This window comes from Eptatretus burgeri, chromosome 12, assembly GCF_056783735.1.
Source record: "Eptatretus burgeri isolate ZD-2024b chromosome 12, Ebu_testis_v1, whole genome shotgun sequence".
In the NCBI taxonomy this organism is placed as follows: domain Eukaryota; kingdom Metazoa; phylum Chordata; class Myxini; order Myxiniformes; family Myxinidae; genus Eptatretus; species Eptatretus burgeri.
Genome location: NC_140972.1, coordinates 24,613,045 through 24,639,899, shown reverse-complemented (window position 1 = coordinate 24,639,899; position 26,855 = coordinate 24,613,045). Strand labels below are relative to the sequence as shown.

Genomic DNA, 26,855 nt, shown 5'->3' with positions numbered 1-26,855 from the left:
AGAGCTCGCACTTGAATTGCTACTTTATTTGCCAAACTATTGATCATGAGCCTTAATTTAATTGTCATCTTTCTTCATCTCCGTAACCAATTTTTTTTGTCTTCACCAAATTGCACATTGCCTCACTGCCCCCTCTCTCCGACACCCAAGTGTTTGCTGATGTTCCGAACCTCATGTACCATCTGGCTGAAAACTACTGCTATTGGAAATCTCTGGACGAGCGCAAGATGAAAGGTTTGCATCCTCCTGCTGAGTCTTGAATGGTGATTTGGCTCAACACCGGCACAGCACCTTTCACTACTTTCTCCTCTTCTTCATTTCTGACCACTTGTCTTCACAGACAGGTGTCAACCTTTTGTCATCTTGGACAAATTTAGGATGATGAAACTCTTCATCTTCTTTCATTCTCTGCGATTCACTTCAGTGGGGAATACAACATTTTCTTGATCCATAAGTTTCCACACGCACGTGTTTCGACCTAGAATTGTTAGATTATACTGACAATTGTAGTAGCAGTAGAGTTTTGTCAAAAGAGGATGCTGGTCCTTGTGCAAGCTCTATTCACAATCTTGCCCATCAAATGCAAGAACTATGACATTGCGCTGATCGAAGAAAGTGACTTGATTTTCAAAGGTATCAAACTGAGCAACGAGGAAGATGTTGCTCGTCTAGGTTGAGCACCATTGACATGAAGATGCTTGTAATCATCGACATTATTTGCTGGGTTCTTGCATTTTTCTGGCTCTGTATGGCTCTTACGGTTCAGAGACACTAACACCAGGTCATCTTATTTCGGTACACCCTGAACTGCACCGCTTGGCACGAACATGGAGGTGTTACAAGTCTCATTATCAAGAGCAACCATAATTTGCCAACTAGGCAAAGGGTCCCCAATATGCTATCAAGTCATAATTACCATATAAATTTTAATTTCTTTAAACTTTCACATGACCTGTGCTTTGCACAATGATGTAGTCCAGAATTAGCCCAAATGTATCACGTCGAAGCCTTTTGTCATCAAACAAATGGTTGGTCTGCCTATAGTGATACTTTTATCACAACTATCTCTGCCTGATTTTCAAAAGGGGCCACCTATTTAAAATGTATGGAATTTTTGACTCCCCTCCTCCCCACCCCAACCCCATTTGCACGTAACCATTCTTGTGCATAACAACACAGGCTTCTTGTCTATAAGTGTAGTGTGTTGCCACTGCATGTACATGTATCTATGATGACCAATTGTTTTGAAACAAAAAGTCTTCTCATACTGTCAATGGCATTATATGAAGACTTTTTGAAAGTTTTCTTCATTGGGAAAGCAGTTTATTTGGGACATCGGTTTCCTTGCTGCAGACTTGATGGGGTTTGACTCACTTTTGGTCCTAATGTCAGAGGTGCAGTATAGATTTCTATTTTGTAACGGATCTCGAGTGAAAAATCATCATTTATAGTGAATACTGCTTATGTAGGCCAAGGTAGAAGATCCTGACATTTTTAACCTCTGTTTTGTGAATGTCAATCCTGCATCGTCCCTACGGTCCCCCAAAACTCAAGGGCCATCAAGGACTCGTCTTCAGTGCTGTTTATCGGTTACACCCTTAGCTCAGGACTTTGCTGCGAGAAACAATGAAAAAGCAATTGAAATTTTCTATGCTTCAGCTATTATGAAGCTTGACTAATAGTATGAAATCATTTCATTGGCCACTTGAGATCATTTTGATGTAAAATAAGTCTCCTTTGACCGATCATTTGCTTCCCATGCAAATTATGTTTGAAAAATATTGCAACATTCCAACATCCAGAAAAGAAAAACATTCAGATGTTTGCATGATGCAAGGTCCTACCATGTCATATCAGAATGAAAAAAAATTAATACAAACATTCATTATCTCTAATTTTGAGCACATTATAATCAATCGTTTATCGTTAAAATATTTTGAAGACCAAAACAGCCTAAAAGGTGTTGGTGGACCATTGTGACCCAGAGAAACCTTGTGCAACAATAACTGGTCCAAAGAGTGCTAAAATCGACTTCAGTGCCTCTTCTTGTCCGGTCGGGTCACGACCACGACTGTTGCACCACATTTAATACCCGGAGAGAAGACATTTTGCTCGAAACATCTTAGGAGTGGTGGGCAGCAGTACACCATCCCGAAGAATTGGGATGCTTTTGTACCAATGATTGTTGATCTTAATCGTTTCCAATGCTTTTGGTATGCACATTATCCTACCAAAGTGCCATGGAAACGGCATCACAAAGCATGGTGATGCAAAACGTGCCCTTGTCAGTGTCTACAGAAGAGTAATTTGGCAAAGAATTTTACACGAACAAGAATCACAAGAGTACGAGGGCAATAAAAACAAAGGAACTGCCTGAGAGTTTAACTGTTAAAAACAAACAAACTGGTTCCGTCATGTTAACTGTGCACAATTGATTATGTCACGTTGGGCCATGTCAGGAACAAATTATTTTTGAGAGAAATATTTTGTAAGAATGTAAGAAATGTATTTGGAAAAAAAAAATAGATAATATGAATATAATACAATATTTAAACGAATAAATGTTTGTTTTCTTATTTTTATAACTTGCTTTGTTTATAAACCTCTTGAACTCTGTCCCATGTTGACAACTGTTTATTGCTGAAAATCGACAACAAATGATAACATTTTCGAAGCTGTTTGTAAAACTGCATGTTATTTGATTCCCAAAAAGAGTAGGCAGTGTGCCTGGAACCTGGCCACCCATTGGATGGCTGCATCGCTAGAAATGATGCAAACCCATACCCAGGTGCTGCATATGCATGAATTTACTAACTGATTGTCTTTGTTCACAAGGAAAACGAGGAGGATCATATCTGGAAAATAGCGATCGTGTCCTTGTACTCCATGCCAAATCTCCACTTCAACACCAGAACACATTCATAATCCACCCCAATGCTGGAATCCAAGAACAGGTGATGCAACCCGGTTACAGAATGCGCTCTTGCAATGCTCTTGGAGACAGCCAAATAAGCACACTCAACAACCTGGCAGCAGTGATGTTTTGTGGATTTTTTTCCTCAATGACATTGAGGCTCATGGAAAAGAAAGAGACTGAAGGTATGAATTGACAGTAGGGAAGCAGGGCTACTCTTGACATTAACTAAGCAAGGGGATGAACTTAGAGAAGGGAAATACTGAAACATGCAAATAACAAAGTTGGGTAATGAAGTGTTAATGTGGGTAATAAAGGTTATGGGTAAGGATGGGAGATTTAATGAGATAGTGGGGCACCACCTGCTCAAATCCTTGGAGGGAAGAGTGGGTTGGTACAGCTTTTGGAAGGTGATTTGTACATATAAGAGAAGTGAGGAACACGAGTTGAGGTGTGCAGTCAGCCTGGATTTTGGAAGTTTAACCAGAAGTAGGTTATTAGATTTATTTATTTTTCTTTGCCTCTTTTTTTTTTTTTTCCTCGTAAAAATAGTGGGTTTGCGGGGGGTAGGGGTAGAATGGTAGATCGAGGAGACATACCTCAAAATGGGGGTGGCAATGGTGCATTGGAAGGTTGGATTAAAAGATAAGGAGTGAGCATGACAGATGCAGCCCAGCATGGACAATCAGCTCTCTTACCCATACCTTATTTTGATGAGGGATTTTAGTGTGTTCTCGTTGCTCCTCAAATCATGTCTTCTGGAAAATTTGTTTCTCTCTGGCTGTCTTCAGGAAACCAACAAGGCACTGCAGTTGAATTGTTCTCATTCGTAGTGTACCATCTCTTCCGCAGATGTATCCATAAGCTCCTCATTTGTAAATAAAGTCAGTGCGTAGGTCTCATTTCATAACACACCACAACATGTAATCTGTAAATCTCCAATCTGTCTGTTCAACAATTCAGACCTTCATGCCTCCAGCTATCCATCCACCTGACATCCCTTCCTGGTTACAATGATTTCGGTGATGAGGCAATTGCCAAAAACTGTTTGCCTTTTCCTCCTGGAAAGCAAACCCCAATGACAGAAACAAGGTGGTCTCACTGAAAAGCTTGTAAATCAGTGTGTTTTGGTCCTCAGAGCTCAATATTTGGCTCATCAGAGATCTGATCTTTCATGACTCCCATGATCACAAAAATCTTGGTGGCAGTTTGTACTGTCTGTAAAATGTGCATCGTCTCTTTCTTCACTTTTGGAGGAGGGAGTCTTGATGGACGCTGGTCTTATGAAGGGCTTGTACATTGGCAGTAGGGTAAGAATACTGGTTCTGGCTCACTTTTCCCCATGTAAATGAATGGGGGATTTTCAGCCATGAAATTTTTCTTTTTTTTCCCCTGAAAAAATAAATCCCCGTTTTAGCCCAAGGTATATTTATTTGTCTCCCCTTTTAACCTGGAGCCTGGTGTTGGCTTAGTGGTTAGGGTGGCGGCTTGGGATCCCAGGGTCCTGAGTTCAAATCCCGTTGGCTGCTGAATTAACACCAGGGGGTTGACTCAGCCTGCCATCCTTCCGAGGTCGGCGAAATGAGTGCCAGTGTACTGGTCCCGGTGTATGCCCCGGTTAGAATAGGTGTACCATATCCCTGTGTGTCGTAAGAGGCGACCAGGGTTGGTGTCAGGAAGGGCATCCGGCCATAAAACATTGCCTCAAGAAAAAGCCAAACCCCTGCACAGCAGGGAAAAATGGCTGTAAAACGGTCATTTTTTATTTCCCCCTTTTTAACCTAGGGGCTCTCTATTCAAATAACCCATACAACAAGATAAAGATTTGTTAAAGGTGATTCGAAAGAAATATCTGAAACGTCTAAGCCTCGGGGCACTCTTTATCAAATAACCAATGCATATTGTTTAGCTCACTCATTGAACCTATAAACATTTGTTCATTCTCAAATTCCTTCAATAGTTTAATTTTCTTTGCACAATAATCCCCATCTAAAATATTGAAAAACAAAACATTTGAATCTTTATATTTTTAAGATACCCCTTTTGTGCCATTACGAAATGATAAACTTCTCTTAATGATCTCATCTGACCACCGCCCGAGTTGCAAATCATTTTTGTACATAAACCATGCCAGAAAAAAGTTTTGTTTCAAATGTTTTCAGTTCATGCCGTGAAAATGAGGAAGTGTTTTTTGACACGGCCGTGCTGTGTGAATGAGGAAGTGGTTTTGGACTGTCATGCTGTGAAAAAATAGGAACTATTCTGTGAGACAAGGTCTCGTGTTTATATTTTATCTCAGAACACGAACTGAAAACATTTGAATCAAAACTTTTATGGCGTGGTTTATGTCCAAAAACGATTTGCAACTCGGGCGGTGGCCAGATGAGATCATTAAGAGAAGCTTGTCATTTCCTGTGCCCACACCCAATGATTAAGCAATCTCCTCATCGTTGCTTTATAAGCGGTTCGCCAGACAAAGTTTCTGCCAGACGGGATTTTCATTTTTACAACTGAGGCATGGACGATATTCCTTCCGATGAAGCCAACAGCCCACTACAGAGTTGGTAAGTTTGTGTATGCTTTTCTCTTTGAACGATGAAGCAAATGATTATTAATTAAATCATGATAATTCTGATATATATATATATATATTTTTTCCCTGACAGGGCATTGGAAGAAATTGAGTTCACATATCACGACGTGGTTCATGAAATTAATACTCTTATTGAAGAGATCAATGATTTTAGAAGAGAATTGAAAGACATTTTCAATGAGTGGCATGAAGTCTTATCACGTCCTCTCATCTCGAAGGAATTAAACCAATGGTGAGACACGTGTGTGTGCCTCTCTCTCTGTCTGTCTTTCTACCTACCTCTCTCTGCTCTTATTGAAGAGGCCAATGATTTATAATGACTGGTCTCTGATCTCGAATGAATTAAACCAATGGTGAGGCACGTGTGTGTGTGTCTATGTGTGTGTGTATGTGTGTGTGTGCGTGTGTGTGTGTGTGTGTGTGTGTGTGTGTTGCTTTCCCTGTCTGTCTCTTCATCTATACCCTTGACTTATTTTTTTTTTTCAGCACTATCGCACAACATCAGCTGTTGAAGCAATCTTGTACAACACATGATTTTCTGGAGGTAAATATTTCTGAATTATTATTAATATCACTCGTACAACACATGATTTTCTGGAGGTAAATATTTCTGAATTATTATTAATATCACTCTCTCTTTAGAATGTAAGCCTTATGTTAGTTGCATCATTAGTTTGGACGTGGTTTTGTCAGTACACTGGAATTCATTTTATTGACCATGAAAGGATGACAGGCTCCTGGTGTGTTAATTCAGTGGTCAACGAGGCTTATTCATATTACCATGTAATTATCTTTATAGAACCTAATTATTATCCACTTTTTTGTTTCAAAACAGAATATGGTGTCTGAGTTTAGAAATCACAAGACATCTGAAGAAGATTGCTGGGAAAGATTATACATTCTCGCAAATGAATATTTAATATTTTCAATATTAATAAATTATATTTGTTTTGTTTACAATTACTTGATTCTGAATTACAAGAAAAGAATAAAAGAGATGTAAAGGAGGGGTTGGGGGGGGAGGGGGGTGTAGGTGCGCTCCCCCAATGACCCATCACCCCCTCATCCCATCCCTCCCCTCCCCATGTGTGTGTGGGGAAGGGTGGGGGGTGGGATGAGGGAGGTGGTGGGTCAAAGGTGGGGGCGCACAGGGGGGATGAGGGGGGGTGGGGCTTGTGTGGGCGGGGCTTTGGTGGGGGCTTGTGTGGGTGGGGTGTGTGTGGGAGGGGCTTATGTGGGCGGGGTGTGTGTGTGGGTGGGGCTTGTGTGGGTGGGGCTTGTGTGGGCGGGGGTTTATGTGGGTGGAGCTTGTGTGGGAGGGGTTTATGTGTGTAGAGTTTTTGTGTGGAGCTTGTGTAGGCAGGGCTTATGTGGGAGGGGTTTATGTGGGCAGGGTTTATATGGGCAGGGGTTTATGTGGGTGGAGCTTGTGTGGGAGGGGTGAATGTGGATGAGGCTTCTGTGGATGAGGTTTGTGTGGATAAATGGATGGGTGGAGAGATGGGGGGATGGGTGGATGAGTGGAGCTTGTGTGGATGGGTGGATAATTTTTTAATTAAATAAACATGTTGTGTGTGTGGGGAACTAATTAACTAATCACTAATTATGTGAATATGATGAATATGGGTGGAGCTTGTGTGGGGTTTGTGTGTGTGAAGCTTGTGTGGAGTTTTTGTGTGGAGGTTGTGTGGAGCTTGTGTGGGGTTTGTGTGGGTTTTGTGTGGGCGGGGCTTCGGTGGGAGGGCGTGTGTGGGCGGAGTCAAAAAGGGCGGAGTCAAAAATTTCAATTTATTGGAGCTTGTGGGGGTGTGTGGTGGGGTTTGTGTGGGGTTTGTGTGGGCGGGGCTTGTGTGGGCGGGGGGCTTGTGTGGGTGGAGCCAAAGGGGCGGAGTCAAAAATTTCAATTTATCTTTGTCTTTTGTAATTCCTGTGAATAAAATGAACCTAAAATCTCTTCCCCTTCCAAATCATATATCTTATAAGTCCAAGGAACCGTATCTATTACATCAACAATTTTAAAAAGCTCGTTGGTCCATCTTTTCGTATAACCTTTTTCAAAATGAGATTTCCACCGATATATTCTTACGATATCACCAACTTTGAACTTAGGTTTTCTGACATTAATCTCTTTTTCATATTTTAATTTTGTAAATGTTTCTGATGGTTTCATATTTGTTGCCGTGTGAATCGTGTCATTATACTTATCCACAATATCCTGAATAAAAGATGACCATTGTTGTGAACCGAGTTGTGTGAATTTTTTATATAGTCTCTCTTTTAAGGTACGATTAAAACGTTCAACAACAACTGCCTTCCCTTCATTAAAGGTACTGTATAATGTAATACTGTTATTTTTAGAAAATTCATAAATGTCTTGTTATAAAACTCTCTACCCTCATCAGTCCACAATTTTTTAGGTTTTCTCTTACTTTTATTAAATATCTGTTGAAAAGCTAACATAAGAGTATTACCTGTTTTGTTTTTTAAAGGGACAACCCACACATATCTACTCCTCAAATCAATAACGGTTAAAGCATACTTGTACCCCTTATCATTATTGAGTTCAATCAAATCAACAGACCAGATATAATCAACTTCCTTGGAATAAACTTTCCTTCTCTGAAACTTTGTGAATATTGGTTTATGTAATTCATCAGCTAATTGCTCTTCAGTCTTAATGGCATCATTAGAGCCTATAAGTTTTTTGAATTTCCAAGTCCAAGTTTCAATTTAGCACTGATCATCTTCTTCACAATGAACCGATCAACTTTTTCTCTCAAGGTTGGATTTTGTATCAGAGACAAATTATACAACATTTCTCTATCGGCTTCATGCTTTTCTTGCAACGTTATTGGTATTCCCATAATCAATATCGTGTCTCATGCACACTTCATCAACTCTATTGATAGGCTTACTCCAGGATTTAGGATTGTCTGCCTCATCTAATCTTTTATCCAAGTTTGTGCCTGGGCCACAGAAAGAATACCCTGGAAGATGTAATTCCCCTGGTATTCCAGTAGTTGTAAATTTACTTCCTGATAAAAACTTTTGGATATCTCCTCCTAGTTTGTGTTGGGAGATAAATTGATTTTTTTTTGAACCACACACCGAACATATACCTTTTTGTATAACCCTGTTATTTTTACTTTTAATATATGAAATATTTTTAGTATTAGTTTTCTTTTTACATTTGAGACAATAACTCATTTATTTATGAGAAAAATTCCTGCAGAGTGCAAAAACTTTTTAGTTTCCAACATGCACATTTGAATCTTAATTTTTAAAACATAAAGAATCCTTAGAAATGCCTTCACTCTCTCCTCCATTTATTTAAGAAAAAAAAAAATGAAAAACTTGAATTAAAATCCATATCTTGTCGATGCTAATAGTCTTGTCGAAAGTATTGCAAATAGACTTGTCAATTCTTTCTTTTCCTCCTCGGTGGGTTGAGTTATTTTCTGTAATACCCTTAATCTTTTTTAATCTCACTGGTTTCCATATTTTGATATTTATTTTGTCTCGCTCTTTCCTCCCTCTCCTCCTTCTCTCTCTCTTCTCTTTTTCCTCCTTCTCTTTCTTCTCCCTCTCCTCCCTCTCCTTCTCTTTCTTCTCCCTCTCCTCCCTCTCTCTCTTCTCTCTCTCCTCCCTCTCTCTCTTCTCTCTTTCCTCCCTCTCTCTCTTCTCTCCCTCTCCTCCTTCTCTCTCTTCTCTTTTCCTCCTTCTCTTTCTTCTCCCTCTTCTCCTTTTCCTCCTCTTCCCTCTCTTCTTCAACTCCTTCCTCATCCCTTACTATCCTTGAATAAACACACCCCATAGAATATTATACATATATTCATCAGGATTTCTTGTTATTCCTGTATCCAAAATAATTTTTTTACAACAGGAAACCAATAAAATTTCTTTTGAATTTCTAAAAGAGCCTTACCTTTTCTTAACTTTATAATTTTTTCATTATTTAACATTCTAATTAAATCTAAAGTTGTCGGTTTATCAACATCAGCATAATGCCAATCTTTTATTGAAAATACCTCATTCTTATGTTGTAGAACATATTTATTAAAATACCGAATACCCTTTTCTTGAAGGTATGCTTGGACACAGAAATGATAATTTTCTTGAAGCCTTCTTGCTGTCATTTATGTATTAGAAATATATGTTAGAACAATATTATGGCACGAAACACCTCCCCATCTTCCCATAGTTAAATCATTTTGTATTTCCTTACTTATTATATATAATCCTGTTTTTTCTGTTTTCATGAGATAAACAAGGGCAAAACCATTATTATATTTACCCTTATTAAATTCTTTTATTTGTTGTTTACTAATCGTAGCCCCACAAAACTCATTCTCGATACCAAGTGGATAATATTCTTCCTTACGAGACTGATTTAATTGTTCCAGGTCTTCGAGGTTAATTTTAAATGACCAATTATACCCTAAATCATTCATATCATACCCCCATTGTTCTATTCTGATACAAACGATACGCCCTTCTTTATAAAAATTTATTTTAATTCGAACTGTGAATTCTGTATGACCTGGAGATAATATCAACACTTCTGTATCTTTGGAATACACGGCTGTTTTATTTAAGGATATATATTGTGATAAATCGCTTAATCTCACCAAGTCATTCGCGTCAGTCGGGCTTGGATAATTTTTTAATTTATAAGCATTTTTCATGTTAATATTTTTGGTTATATTATATTTATATCGTTCAGCCTGTGCCTTTGTGTAATAATTTGATAAATCAATATCCAGTTCTTGAGATACACCAAAGATAGAACCATCTTTACCAACATAAGTCATTTATATTAGATTAAAAATAATATCATAAAATTTTTATTTTTGTTGAGTTGAAATAACACATATAGGCATAATTGGCCACAACACTTGGAATTTAATTCTTGGACTTGAAATGTTTGATAAACACCATTCTGTAAGAATTTTATGACTTCAACAGGTGGTGGAAGACCAAAACTATCAAAATAATATTTGTCTTGACTATTAAAAATACAAACCCAATGAGAACCGTTCCCATTATTATCTTCTAAGTTCATAATAATATTCTTTGTATGTTTCGGCACATTTGTTAATTCATCTCTCATACAAATAACCACATTATGAATTTTAATTTCTTACAATATTTGACAAGTTGTAAATTTGATGTTGTATTCTTTCCAAATTCTTTCAACCACTCATCAATGCTCATTTATTTATTAGAAAGATATAATCCATTACCTCTTTTAGTTAATTTTACACCTGCTTGTGCTATAGAAGAAAGCATATCTCCAACTAGCAATCTCGCTTTATCAGGCAGACCTTCAAGTTTTTCAGCAAAATCGACAATTACACCACTTCCACTAATTTGTTTCTCCAACTCTTTGTTATGTCTTTCCAATTCTTTTGAGCCTGGAGTTGAGCCTTCCTTTCATTGGCAGTTTTCACCGCTGTTGAAATACCACCCGTCAATGCTCCAACCGCACTTAAACCAGCAAATAAAGGAATTAGAAATGGGAGAAATCCTCACTTTCGTCTCTCTTATTGAATATTTTTTCAACATTGGTTTTGTCATTTTAATTTTAAGTGAGCCAGTGTCATTCAAGATTTTAACCTGTTCTCTTGTGAGAAAAACATCAATTCTTACTGCTCCTTTTCTCTGAATTGTATTAACGATTAATCGTACAAGGCTTTTGATTTTGAACACAAGATGATAGTTTATGAAGATTGATTTGATTAACATATACCCCAGTTGGTACTTTGCCACTCATTTATTTAACAAAAAATTATGTGAGACTAATCATCACACCATTATCTGTATTAATCTGCAATTCTGTTTCTTCCAAAAGCAAACAATATGTATCAACTTCTTCACTCTCTCCTCTTTCAATGTATAGGGAAGTATCCACTCGATTAGACTTTATAGTTTCCTTTTGAGCGCTCAGGTCAAACGCATAGATTGTATACAAACTTTTAAATGCTGTCATATCCAAAATAGGTTCTTTATTTCCATTACTTTCACACACCTTTTGGTAAGACTTGTATGCTTCAACAAAATCATTTTTTTCCCAATTAATTTCCAATCTATCTAGAGTGGGTAAAATGTTCCATCTAGAGAAACGCGAAGTTGTTTCACCTTAGCATTATCACTCAATGCATTATTCTTATCAGTCGCAGTATCACCATCTGGCTTTTTAAAAATGATCCACAGATATCGTGGCTTTCCTTCCAGAACACCCAAATTCCACGTGTAAGTAGTTTGATTGAGTTTAACGTGTTGACATCTTCTTTTGAGGTATGATACACTGAGTGGTTTCTTTGAGTTAAGTCTTCGATTCAACATCTCTTCTGTTTTAAGATTAGGAGTATATTCACTGATATACCAACTCATTTCCTCAATTACAAATTTATTCTGATCACCAAAAGCACTACCAACACCAAAAAGCAATCGATTTTCATTATCATTCCTTTGTAGTTGAAATCTAATTTTAAGGCCATACAGAACTTTATCATGATCACAAAATCCAAATATACCTTTAAGAGGAACTGCCACAGTAAAACTATTTTCTGCTTTTGTATCATCATTATACATTCCTTTCCTTTGAGTATACCCAGGGTCTGTGTTTGTTCCCGTTGACATATCAGGAATAAAACCTTCGACAGACCCCTTTCCCATTCTATCACTGAATGTATAGAGTGTAAATTTTATCATTTCAGATACAGCAGAGACATAATCAACCGCTTCAACTTCTTGTGTTCCAATATACAAACGCACACTATCAAACATTTTCCAGAAGAAATCATTTACAAGTGTAGCGTTTGTGTTATTCCAACCTTAGTGAATTTAAATTTACACAACAAGAAACTTTCGGAGAGATTCAAATTGGTTTGTTGATTATTTATTTCAAAACTTTTTGTACCATTCGTATTCCAGTCTGTTCCAGTTATTGCATTTACCTTGAAGTAATCTTCTTTTTTTAGTGGAGTTTGAGATAATAATAGTATCATCCAAATCATAGATACTATCAATTGCTTCCATACTTGTATTTATTTAGGAAAAAAAAGATGTTAAAACTTTTGAAACCCTGATCCAAGTATTTGAATTATTTTCTGTCGTTCTTGGGGGGACAACTGAGTTTTGCCTTTCTTAATTTCTTTTATTGCTTGTAATTTATGAGATTCCTTCTGGGCATCTTTTATACTCTTTACAGCACCTGCAACATTTCCCACAGCAGAAGCAGTTGAACCAATTAGATCTTTATGTTTAAGAATAGTTGAACCAATACCCATGAGAGTATCAATTATCCCATCTCCTCTAAATTGATGCCCAACACCCCTTTGTCTCTTAGGTTTATAGTATCCTCTACCAAGATACATACCTTCACCCTTGTAGTATGGGGAAAGGAACATCCCATCCCCTGTAATTATTTTATATTTTCCCAACTCGTGTTTCCTCACAATAACCATCGTATTTATTTATTGGAAAACTTCACGTAGGTGAATTCTGATGGATATAACTTCTCCATTAAAAGAAATCACACGATTATCTTGGTCGGTTATCCTAAAATTTACTCTGTGTATGGTTTTTCCTGACACAGGTAGATAAACCAAATTTTTGGGTTCCATATTGAATTTATAACCAATTGGGGTTGAGTATGCGCTGAATGAAAATATTGTATTTGTTTTTTCCCATCATTATAAGCACCATCAATCAAATCACAGTGAATTAACACCGAATTTATTCCTGAGGATATTTGAATGACATTATCACTGTAAAACGTCCCATTAGTTTCAATCTTTTTTGAGGAGAAACCCAATAACTCTCTAAATGAATTATCAATTGTGAAATCAACCTTGTAGTTATTTTTAACTTTAATCGTTGATTTTTAAGTATGTTTTTGAATGTTTATAACAATATTTTTTGGTTCATCACCCTGTTCTTTCATAAGACGAGCAATTTCGGAAGATATTTGAGAAATCTCATATGCTCAATTGAGACTGTTATCGTTTGTATCCACTTCCTGGATTATAACTAAACTTGTCATTTTTCTCGGTTATATTAAATAAGGTATTATAAGTTTCCATGGACAATAAAGATGCCTCATATTCTTTTGTTGTGTCAAGTTGTAGTGGGTATGGGAATGAAGATGTGTGGTCGCTTGTTGTGAAATTGAAACTAAGGATTGTGCTTCTCATCTTATTTAATATGAGATAAAATGTCTTTATATTGATATTTATTAATTATTTTCATGTTCATCAACTGGTCTAAAATGGCTGATGCTTCATTAAAACAATTGTTATTTCCAGCCTTCTTACTGCCTAACAACAATAACAGTCTATTAACTAATTGCGATGGGTCATTTGGAAGAAAACTAACACCTGAACCAAGGATACTTAAAGCCTGAATAATGTGTTTCTCCTTCTCATTCTTCCTACTTTTACCAGAAAGAATAACCTTATAATTTAGAGTGTTCAGCAGATCAATATATACTCTATCATCATTATTTTCCATATCCAATGGTTTATCAATATACTTTGATTCATCCCTCACAGTTGAACCTTGTCTTCCATCTTTTGTGAGAAGAAACATTAATCTCGGAGTTAGTTTAACAGAGGGTTGAGCAGAACCCAAGAACCTTAATTCATCATTAAATATCAATACCTTTTCTTGAACAAGATGAAATATTGCTGATTGTTCTGTTGGAATGAGTCCTGCTTTGGTTTTTGAATCCGCTGAATATTCATTGTTTTGAAGAGCATTCACAATATAATCAGGGGGTCGATTAATCTCTTCCAGTTGTTGAAATAAACCTTCATCATCATATTCTAATTCTCCTAAATGCACTAATTCTTCCTCCGTCATTTGACTGAAATCTTTTAACATTTGAAGTTTTTTAGGAGTATATTCTACCGTGGGAACTGTGGAAACATCTTTCATTTTTCCTTGGGAAGTTTTTAAAAGTGGTTTAAAAATTTCTCTTGTTTTCTTTCAAATGCTTCTTCGCCCGTTAGTTTCTGTCTGCGTTTCTTCTTTATGTCTTCCTGCTGTTTTACAACTTTTGAAACCAACTCTTGATGTTCCCTAAATCTTCTTGCTCTTTCTTTCGCATCCATTTATTTATTGAAAAATATCATTTAATATCTCATCTTGTTTCACAACAATATATTTATATTTTTCAGTCGTGTGTTTCATGTAATCCCCAAATTCCTTTTTACTACATAATGTAGAACAATTGTCTCTCCAAAAATTGTTTATATCTATTGAATTTAACTTGAATAAAATAAAAGTATTAGCATTGTTTCTGATGGAACGACGAGGAAGCTGAAAGTACGATTGACTAAGATAAATACAATTACAAGAAGAATGTCTCCCTCTTGTGTAGTAGCTGTCCATTACCGTTTGGTTTCTCTCATTAACACAATCATCAAAGATAACTTGAGGTTCTTTTTGGATTTATCCAAATCTTGGGGAGAGCGGTATATCATCCATTATTATCACTCAGAATACAAGTTATCGGTTTTGATTTCTTTTTACATCTCTGTGTATCACAAAATAGTTGTATTATATCTTCAATGTTAAAATCATTTAGGTTTTTTGAAGTTTAAATAAACCGATTATATCTTCTTTTTGAAGACCAGCATTAAAACCTTGTGAGAGTAGTTGATACTCTGGTTGAAAACTCGACTTTGTGAAAATTATTAAATTATCATAATCTAAAAAGTTGGGAGTGAGGAGCATCTTTAAAAGTAAGCTGGTTTTCCACATCCACTTGAACCAACTATGAGGCATCTTAATGAATTTGGGAGATTTTTATGGTTGTCAAATTTTATCTTATTTTCCCAAATAGGTAAAAAATCATTCATTTATATATTTGGAAAACAGGTTATTTAATTTATTCTTGGCTTTTTTCGAAATTCTATATTTTATCCTAAGTTCAGGTTTAATTTCAAGATAATCCATTATTTTATTTATGCAATATCTTGTGTTGATATTTCCCTGAAAATCACATCCATGAATAAGATATAACAACAATCCTTTGAACATTTCTCGAATACGTTCAGTTTCTTCCCTTGTAAGGAAAGGTGTGTTCTCACCCTCGTTCTTTACATTCATTTCTCGAATCAATCTTGTAAAGTAATTCATTTTTGGTGTAAATCTAAAAGAATTATTTTCCTTTTTATATTCTGTGATTATCATTAATTAGAAGATAATCACACAATATACATTATTTATAGGCTTTTGACTCTGTGTTTAATCCCGTCTTTCACGCACGACAGTTCTCAAATTTGTCATATGGAGAATCATGGAATTCAAGAGGCTCAAAATCGAGTAAACTATTCATATTTATAAAGTAAAACTTTACTTAAACTGAAATTCATCTTCGATATCATCTTCGATACTTTCAGAATCATCTATACTTTCATAACTATCATTTGAACACAAACTCTCGGTGTCATAACTATCGTTTGAATGCAAACTCTCGGTATCATAATCACTCTCATAATCTTCAAAATCTTCAGTTGAATATTGGCTCATTTAATTAGTAGAAAAAAACATTACCATCGATATCGATATACATTTTTTCATTAACAGATTCAACTGCTACATTTTTTATATTAAAGGTAATTTTAAAATGATCCTTAACTACAATTGAACGAAATGTCATTTCACCTGATATATTAACATCCTTTATTTCATCAGGATTTATATCTTTAGGGTTGTTGAAAAAAATACAAATTTCTCCTTGCATATTACAGATGGTCTTATCTTTTCTTTCTAAAGCTTCATCCATAAAGGTTTTTATTTTTTGATACCTTTTCTTGTTTCATTGCTTTTTCTAGTTTTGAATATATTGCCAGAAGGAGAGGAGAAACTTTTGTTAGAGATACCTTAATTGATGTTCTTCAGGTATACTAAAGCCCTTCCACTGAAGTAAATTGAAGAACTCATCATATCCACCATAATTGTTTTTATCCAATAGTTGTTATATTTATCTTTGTTCAATTTTACATCCTTGACATATTTCTCAGCATCTTTAACAAATGAAGAGATTGATTGAAACTTGTCTTTTGTGTCTTGAAACATTGTATTTATTAAGTGAAAAAGTTGGAGGATAAAATGGTTTTAAGCACAGATTCACCTGTAAAATAAACGAAATTTTCATCAAGAAAATTTTAGTTTAAGCACAGATTCACCTGTAAAATAAACGAAATTTTCATCAAGAAAATTTTAGTTTAAGCACAGATTCACCTGTAAAATAAACGAAATTTTCACCAAGAAAATTTTAGTTTAAGCACAGATTCACCTGTAAAATAAACGAAATTTTCATCAAGAAAATTTTAGTTTAAGTACAGATTCACCTGTAAAATAAACGAAATTTTCATCAAGAAATTTTTAGTTTAAGCAAAGTTTTATTATATAAATATGGTGAATACAACATACTGCGATGTTTGTAATCACGAATATAAACATTATAGAAAACACCTCCGAACCAACAAACACACATTTAATCTATTTCACAAAATATCCCCTCTTGAGTTGGAAAGAAAACATTGTGATACCTGCTCAAAGGATGTTTTGAAGAGTAGTTATAATAGGCATCTTCAATCACAAAAACACAAGAAAAATGAGTTTAAAGTAAAGAGAGACTATTATATTGAAAACACTGATGGGGCATTTAAAGGGCATATAAAAATAAGGATTTTTCAATTTGGAGAACCCGGTCCATCATCAATAGTTGAATCAATTGAAATAGTGAAACCTGATGTTGAAAAATTTATTAAAAAAACATTAAAAGAAATGAAAACTTTAAAGTTTTATATGGGAGTGAAAATGAATATGAAAAGACAAGATGAAGAACAAACTCCTTATATGAGGACAGATCTTCATTTTATAACATCATTTCAAGATTTTTTGAATAGTGGGGTTTATGAAGAACTATCAAGACAAGAGGAGGATGTTGATAATACAGTGGTAGGAAGTGGATTCAATATTAAAAAAATCATCTTTTTAGATGTACACATTCTAAAAATCAAACCCTCTTAAAGCTTCTTCTTATATTGAATTACAAAAAGAAATAAAACGAAAGAAGGCAGTTGTTAATATTAAGAATAATGATAATAAATGTTTTCTCTGGTCTGTTCTTGCTCACTTACATCCACCAAAATGTAATTCAGAAAGAGTAAAACAATATATGAAATATGAGAATACCTTGGACATTAAAGATTTTAATTTCCCAATGCCACTAACAGATATTCCTAAATTTGAGAAAAAGAATAATCTTTCTATTAATGTATATGGATTAACGGATACAAACAAAGTTCAAATATTAAAAATTTCAAACAACTATAAAAATGAAGAAACACACATTGATCTTTTATATTTTAGTGTTGGAAATAATTCACATTACACATACATCAATAATTTATCAAGATTAATCTCTTCTCAGGTATTCAGAACAGCAAACAAAATATATCCTTGTAAGCGATGTCTTAATTCATTTCATACAAAAGAACGATTAGAACAACATTCAAAATATTGTAGTAATCATAAATCAGCTGTAATTACAATGCCTAAACCTGGTGAAAAGATTTCTTTTGAAGATTATAATAAATCTATCATGCACCCATTTGTGATATACGCTGATTTTGAGTGTATCCTTAAAAAAGATAAATACTGCTTCTCCTAATCCAAAAGAACCATATACAAATAAATATCAAAAACATATTCCTTGTGGTTTCTGTTATTATATCAAATCATCTGTTGGAGAAAAGTATAATAAACTTGAACAGTATAGTGGAAAAAATGCTTCACAAGAGTTTGTAAAACGATTAGAAAAGGATTGTATAAGACTAAGTAAATTAATGAAAGAAACAAATGAACCGATGAAATTAACCATAGAAGAAAAATTAGAATTTAGAAAGAACAATATCTGTCATATTTGTGAGGAGGAAATTGAGGAGTCTAAAGTTAGGGATCATTGTCATCTTACTGGTAAATATAGAGGTCCCGCTCATTCCTGTTGTAATCTTAATTATAAATTACCTTCTTTTATTCCAGTCTTTCTTCACAACAGCGCCAACTATGACACACATCTATTTATAAATGAACTTTCAAAAACACCAGGGAATATTTCTGCCATAACAAACACAAGTCAAAAGTATATTTCATTTACAAAAATGATATTCACAAAACCTATAACTCGTATAAGGTTTCTTGATTCTTACAAGTTTATGGGAACACCACTAGCCAACCTCGCATCAAATCTAAGCTCCACGGGCTCTTTTCCAAATCTTAATTCATTCTTTCCAAAAGAGGAAATTCTAACTAAAGAGGAAATTCAGATTAAAGAGAGAATTCAAAGTAAAGAGGAAATTCTAATTAATGAGGAAATGAATGAAGAAATTCTTACTGAAGATGAAATTCTAATTATACAGAAAATTCGAACAAAGAATGAAATTCTAACTAAAGAGGAAATTCTGATTATAGATGAAATTCTGATTAAAGAGGGAATTCTAACTAGAGAGGAAATTGAAACAAGGAATGAAATTCAAAGTAAAGAGAAAATTCTTACAAGTAAGGGAATTTATCCTTATGGTTATATGGATTCATTTATGAGATTTAAAGAAACACAACTTCCTTCAAAAGAAAGTTTCTATAATAACCTTTATGAAGAAGAGAGATAAGTGATAAGGAATATAAACACGCACAAGAAATTTGGAAATTATTTAAGATAAAGAACCTTGGAGAATATCATGATTTGTATCTAAAAACAGATGTTTTATTGTTAGCTGATGTGTTTGAAGCTTTTAGATCACTCTGTCATAATAAAAATTGTTATGGATTAGATCCTGCCCACTATTTCACAGCTCCTGGTTTAGCTTGGAGTGCAATGTTGAAAATGACAAAACAAGATATAGATTTAGTCAGTGATGTAGATATGCTTTTGATGATTGAGAAGTCTAAGAGAGGTGGAATATCACAAGTATGTTCAAAAAGATATGCTAAAGCAAATAATAAATATCTTCCAAATTATGAGAGTGAAAAAGATAGTAATTATTTGATGTACTTTGATGCTAATAATTTGTATGGATGGGCAATGTCTCAATCTCTGCCTTATGGTAAATTAGAGTGGGTGGAAGAAAGGATTATGAAAAGGCTTTGATGAATATTGTTATTTCTTCTCAAGAGAAATTGAATGGCAAAGAAGAAGGTTATTATTTTGAAGTTGATTTGAAGTACCCGAGTGATCTTCATAATAAGCATAAAGACCTTCCTTTTGCATGTGAGAAAGAAACCCCAAAGAAAGAATGGTTCAGTGATTATCATAAAAGTTTTAATATTAAAGGCAAATCAACAGAAAAGTTATTAACAACATTCTATGATAAAGAGGGATATGTTTTGCATCAAAGGAACTTGAGACAATATTTATCTGCTGGGTTGAGAGTAGCTAAAATTCATAGAGTTTTAAAATTTAAACAAAGTCCTTGGATGAAAAAGTATATTAAATTCAATACAGATATGAGAACAAATACAAAAGTAAAATTTGAAGGGGAATTCTATAAATTGATGAATAATGCTGTCTTTGGAAAGACAATGGAGAATGTTAGAAACAGGCAAAACATTAGATTTGCAACATCTTGGAAAGAAGCTTCTAGATTGATAAATAAACCAAGTTTTGAGAGAGAAGAGGTTTTTTCAGAGAACTTTTCTGCTATTCATATGAAAAGGAAAGTATTGTCATGGATAAACCAATTTATATTGGAACAGCAGTTCTTGATTTATCAAAGATATTGATGTATGATTATTTGTATAATGATTTAAAGAAAGAGTATGGTGAAAATGCTTCATTGTTGTATATGGACACCGATAGTTTTATTCTAGATATAAAAACTGACGATGTTTATAAGGATATGAAGAAAAACATTGGAGTATATGATACAAGTAATTTTAGTAAGAAGAGTGAGTTATTTTCAAAAAAGAATGAAAAGGTTATTGGCAAGTTTAAGGATGAGTTGGGTGGAAAAGTAATGAGTGAGTTTATTGGATTGAGAGCAAAGGCATATGCTTATAAGTATGGTGATCAGATTGATAAAAGGTTAAAGGGAATAAAGAAATATGTAATAAAGAAATCAATAACTTTTAGAAATTATTATAATTGTTTGATGAATAAGAAAGAAGGATATAGGAAAATGAATACAATAAGAAGTTATAAACATAAGATATATAGTGAAGAAGTAAATAAAAAGGCATTAGGAGCCTTTGATGATAAGAGATTTATTTTAGATAATGGAATAGATTGTGTTCCATATGGATATTGTATGATAGAGTGTATAAAATAGATTGTGTTCCATATGGGTATTGTATGATAGAGTGAATAGAATAGATTGTGTTCCATATGGACACAAGTTTTAATGATGGGAAGATGGGTTAGGGTTTTTAAGGGCTACGCCGCGTTTTTCACAATATATAAATGGTCGAACCAAGTATTAGTCAAACTAAAGAGTGGAGAAAATCTCAGTCTTGGTATATAAATGGAAAACATAATGAATGTGAAAAATATCAAATAAGTCTTATTGAAAAAATATCTAAAACAAAGGTAAATAAAACAAATATGCGAATCAATTTAAAAACCAATAAGTTAGAGGATGTAAAGAAAATAATAAATATGTTTGAATGGACTGAAAAATTTGATGGTTATCAATTGAACAATGGAAAAATAATTTACTACAATATCAAAATGATATGCAACTCAGGAGGTGGTCAGATGAGATCATTAAGAGAAGTTTATCATTTCGTAATGGCACAAAAGGGGTATCTTAAAAAATATAAAGATTCAAATGTTTTGTTTTTCAATATTTTAGATGGGGATTATTGTGCAAAGAAAATTAAACTATTGAAGGAATTTGAGAATGAACAAATGTTTATAGGTTCAATGAGTGAGCTAAACAATATGCATTGGTTATTTGATAAAGAGTGCCCGGACGCTTAGACGTTTCAGATATTTCTTTCGAATCACCTTTAACAAATCTTTATCTTGTTGTATGGGTTATTTGAATAGAGACCCCCTAGGTTAAAAGGGGAAATAAAAAAATGACCGTTTTTACAGCCATTTTTCCCTGCTGTGCAGGGGTTTGGCTTTTTCTTGAGGCAATGTTTTATGGCCGGATGCCCTTCCTGACACCAACCCTGGTCGCCTCTTACGACACACAGGGATATGGTACACCTATTCTAACCGGGGCATACACCGGGACCAGTACACTGGCACTCATTTCGCCGACCTCGGAAGGATGGCAGGCTGAGTCAACCCCCTGGTGTTAATTCAGCAGCCAACGGGATTTGAACTCAGGACCCTGGGATCCCAAGCCGCCACCCTAACCACTAAGCCAACACCAGGCTCCAGGTTAAAAGGGGAGACAAATAAATATACCTTGGGCTAAAAAGGGGATTTATTTTTTCAGGGGAAAAAAAAGAAAAATTTCATGGCTGAAAATCCCCCATTCATTTACATGGGGAAAAGTGAGCCAGAACCAGTATTCTTTCCCTACTATTGGCTGTCTTTGCGGAAAAGGACATTGCCCCAAATCCCTCATTTCTTAGGCAATGAAACACTTCCCCTCCAGCACCAACCCTCTTCCTCTGCACACTAGTCTTCTAAAAAACACATATGTGATCTGCCCCCTACCAAGATGGTGAAATCCTTCAACAGCCTTGAATCCATCGATACTGCACTTGACAGCATCAGGACTTCAATTCTCAAGAAGTTAATCTGCTCCATATACTCCTCTTAAGCTGTTCTTCTGGTCATTCTCTGAGGAGAGCTTGTCCACATCACAGAGAGTTGCCACTGTTACCCTGATTCATACAAACTGGCAAAACTGACCCATTCAACTGCAGACCGGTTGGCCTTCTCCCCTTATTAAAGGATTTATGAACCATTCTGGGATTATTACAATAATGTAGGGTTAAGGGTCTATTATATCATTATTGCCACAAAATTTGAGTCCTCAAGTCGTCGATAAACAACGAGAAATAATTGATGATCTGCCTTGTCCCAAATGTTCATGAGATGGCCTGTGGCATAACCTTGTGACCACATTGTCGTGCCCTCAAGACCAATAGCTCTGGATCCACATTTCATTGTGCTCATGACCCTCTTGGTCTGAATAACCTTCACGCTGTCATCCTCTCACTTCAACGTGCATGAGGTTAGACCCTTGAAATTCAGATCACTAACTATACACAACCGTTTCCACCTTTCATCGGCCTTTTGCAAGAGGATATGTACAGAGCAATGACACTGGTAGCGGTAAGTTGTACACTGTACGCCATAAGCATGCACTGCACAGCATACTTTCTTTGGTCTTACCCATATTTACAAGCTGGGTCACCCGATCAAGACTGGGTTATTTAGACTTTAGGAAACCATCACGAAGAATGATGTTTTAAAGCCGTAGCAAAAATTAGCCCGAGAGTGCACCACAGCAATGATGGGCCAAATGGCCTCATTTCTTTGAGGACAGTTTCTTGATTTTCAGACATGGAGTTATGCACATGACCTGACCTTGGGTATCCCCAGAAAGTATGCAAAATTTGGTGGAAATTGGTCAAGGCATGTGGAATTGCATAGAAATCAAAGAAAAGTCTTCACACACACATACAGAGATAACCCACATTATATAATTATGAAAAGACTATCTACAGCAAAGAAAATTATAGGTTTTGTTCTGTTTTCTTTGGCAGTGAAATATTGTGTTTTTAAACTCTTATTGGCATATACGACATATGATTCAAAGCAACTGGACTGCGTGTAATCACGACCAGAAAATACAATACATGCCAAGATACCCACGCACCTTTGTGTCCTTGCTTTTAGTGACTTTCAAGGCATGGTGTTGGGGGCAGTGACCTCTCATGGTTGACCTTGTCAGTGATTGTTTGTTTGTTTTTTCCATCTCCTTTTTCCTTCACAAAGTTTGCGGCGGTTTCATTTACCACCGATGTTGAATATTGTTTGAATAGCATGTCGGTTAGTCCTCACCGATATCCAATTCCTTCTTGATGAAGAATTCTCTTGTAGCAATCACGTTCAGAATGGGCGGATCACACTCTGCTGTGCTTCATTCCACTGAAGTCTCCCCTTGGGCATGATGTATCCTGCCCTTTCTAATCACCATCCCTCGGGAAGTGAAAGACATAAATCCCTGAAGCCCATTACACTCTGTTGGTGCAGCCACAAGACAAAGAAAATTGTATTTTGCGACCGAATTCTCCGATGTTCATTCACACCTCGTTGACACAAGGGTCAGAAAGTGACCTTGTACGTCGATTGTCGATGATATCACCTGTGGATGATTGCTCAGTGTGTCTGTCTCGCTTTGATGTAACCACACTCTTCACAGAGCGTCGGTGTCACCGAATTGCTTCCTTAGCAAGGATTGTACTGGGTGGTTTGCCATTGCCTTCCCAGTGGTAGTTCTGGCAGGAATTTGTAATTTTTCATGGTGCTGGCGATAGCTCGCCTGCTCTTCACAAAGGACACCGTGGGATCTTTAACGTCCACCAACTAAAGCCGGCAGACGGGACGCCAGTTTTACGTGCATCCGAGGGACGGCACACACATTGATAAATCACCTGCCTGTGAAACCCCAGATTGACAGTTTATAGCTGGGTCGGGATTCCAACCCAGGCGAGACAGCTTAGAGGGGAGTGTGCGTACCTCTAAGAGTCTGGGCCATTATGCCAGCCCATTTGTACTCATAAACAGGGTGTACCAATAAAGTGTGTAAGTTTATTGTAAAATGGATGGTCATCCTACTATCTGCGCTTTCAGACAGGTGTGTGTGTGTGTGTGTGTGTGTGTGTGTGTGTGTGTGTGTGTGTGTGTGTGTGTGTGTGTGTGTGTGTGTGTGTGTGTGTGTGTGTGTGTGACCATTTTTCTCAGAGATGGCCAAACAGATCTTCGTCAAACTTTCAGAGGTTCATCAGTGAGTGCTGGGAAGTGTTTTAGGCAACAAAACTTTTTTGAAAGAAATTTGTTTGTGTTTTTTTAATCGCTATGTGGTGTCTAATCCTCTGTAGCTCTATAAAAGGTAATATTAAATGATTCCTGACCCCATTCCTTCGTGGGTGTAGGGAAGCGTTTTAGGCCCCTCCTAAAAATAGAGAAAAATAATTTGACTTCTTCAACATGCCAACAGGTTTAGAACAGCACCGGGCAATGCTGGGTACCCTGTTAGTATTAACTAATAAAATTATCTGTATGTTTGTACATAGTGTATGTCTGAAAATCATAGACAAAAAACAGGGCTGGCCAGATCACCAAATTTTGCAAACGTGTTGGTAGTACCCATGGTAACCCCCCTCCCCCATTGTAGGGGGGGGAGGGGGGTCGACTTGCCAATTCTCCTAAAGGGAGCGGGTGTTTCGAGTCAGGAAAATGCAGTAGTACATCATATTATTAGGGTAACAGTAGTATGACGTCGGGTATCAGTCGTATTGTTATGTCAAAAACAGATTCAATGACCCCAAAACCCCTATCTTGGAAACTATGAGGCCTAATCATGGTCCCTATAACCTGAAATTCGTGATATTTTTACATTTACGTCAGCCATCTTGGATTTTAGTATATTTCATAAAAACCCTGAAAATATTCAGGAAAGCTCCAAGGCTAAATTGACTAATATGCCCAAAGGAAGCTTTGTGCCAAATGTATCCACTCTGTAATGGTAAATTTGCTCATCCACCTGACTATTAAGGCCATGGAGTCCAAGGCCACGGCCATTGGCATGCTGCAAGTCTGAATCCTGACTTTCCTTCTCTCTCACTCCATACAGGTAGGTTGGTGGTCCCTTCAATCTCTTGCCTTCTCTCTTTACCTCCACCACCGAAGGTGGATGAAGGTTATGTTTTCACCCCTGTCTGTCTGTTTGTTTGTTTGTGAACAAGATAGCTCAAAAAGTTGTGGACGGATGCAGACGAAACTTGGTGGGCATGTTGGGTCTGCAACAAGGAATCATTTTTTCGAATTTGGTGAAGATCCGAATCTGGGTCAGGATCCGAGAATGTTTTTTTAAGTGATTCTTCACCATTAAGTGATCGGGATAAATCGATATATAGCACAATATTTGAAAAAAAGTTATGGATGGATTTGGACAAAACTTGGGGGATGAGTTGGTTAGGTGATGAGAACAAGCAGATTAAATTTTAGTTCAGGTCTGAATCCAGATCTGGCCTCTCATTGGGATACAAAACGAAAAACTAATCAGCCTGGCGGAGACATGCGCTCTACCAAGTGCCCTTCTTTCTCGTTTGGTCTTGTCCTCCTCCCCTTATTAGTCCCTTACCAGTTTCACTGGAGAGGACTATAGGTTTGCTCTCCATCTGTCCATCTCACCTGTGTGTTTTTCAGCCTTTTTCCCATCCTCTTTAACATATTCAACTGAAACTTGGTACATGGCTTTATTATAAGTTACAGAACAAGTTCAAGTTTCAGGGAGTTTCATCCATTTTTCTTAGTTATGCCCTTTTTTGGACTTAGAAAATATCACATCGGTAGGAGACTTACTGTATTGCAAAGCAACTCTCGCTCTTGTTTTCATTAATTTTGTCTTCAAAGCAGGCTATGGATGTAATTATCACCCAATGTAATTGGTTGGCAAAATAAGTTACCTTCATGCGAATGCCTCGTACGATCTTTGAACAAACCTTGGATTGAATTAAAACACAATATTTTACCTTATTCTCTATACAATGTATGGCTTTTATGAAAATCCTTTTGCAGCAATTTTTACAATGCAAATCTATGTGTGATGGCGGTGATGCTAAAATGGATTAAATCAAACAGAACGTCGATTGATTGCTTACCACTGTTGAAAGTAAGGATACGGTTAACGCTTGAAACGCTCTGACGAAGGGTTTATGCCTGAAACGTCTGTTTCTTGCTTTCCATGGTAGTTATCACACATCAATCAACGTCCTTTGCTTCCCACGGCGGTTAGCTACTGCAATCAACAACCCTTACTTCCTGTGGTGGTGAGCATACTTCAATCAACTTCCTGTTGATTTCATCCATTTTCCACCCATCTTCCAACACGGGACACCTGAAAGACTAGTTATTCATTCTCCATGTACAAGACTAGTTCTTCATTCTCCATGTACAAGACTAGTTCTCAATTTATAGCAGGTTGGTCTTCATGACTATAGGTCTAACCCTTCTCCTACACTTTCCTGTTCCATTTTTTAAAAAAGGAAAACATCCTAAATGTCGTGCAATATATCAATCTTTTGCAAAACTGGTCACCCTAACTCATTAATTCCTCTTTCCCCCACCTGTGGAAACAACTT

At 36.1% G+C, this 26,855-nt stretch overlaps 1 protein-coding gene and 1 long non-coding RNA gene across 9 annotated transcripts in view; both read left to right on the top strand.

Annotated features, from left to right (window-relative positions):
• Positions 1 to 4,613, top strand: part of LOC147015269 (high affinity cAMP-specific and IBMX-insensitive 3',5'-cyclic phosphodiesterase 8B-like) — a 214,295-nt gene extending 209,682 nt beyond the window's left edge. For 3 of the 8 annotated variants that reach the window (XM_085849851.1, XM_085849853.1, XM_085849854.1), the window contains 2 exons: positions 151 to 234; positions 2,836 to 4,613. In XM_085849851.1, the coding sequence (XP_085705977.1) occupies positions 151 to 234; positions 2,836 to 3,110 (359 nt within the window). In that variant the 3' untranslated portion in view covers positions 3,111 to 4,613. Of the gene's footprint in view, positions 1 to 150; positions 2,617 to 2,835 lie in introns of those variants that run through there. The other 5 variants (XM_085849849.1, XM_085849847.1, XM_085849852.1 and 2 more) reach the window with 3 other exon arrangements.
• Positions 4,614 to 5,054: 441 nt separating this feature from the next.
• On the top strand, positions 5,055 to 6,505 carry LOC147015268 (uncharacterized). Its single transcript, XR_015050103.1, has 3 exons — positions 5,055 to 5,739; positions 5,994 to 6,051; positions 6,343 to 6,505. It is a non-coding gene; the product is annotated as an uncharacterized LOC147015268 (long non-coding RNA).
• The last annotated feature ends 20,350 nt before the right edge of the window (positions 6,506 to 26,855 follow it).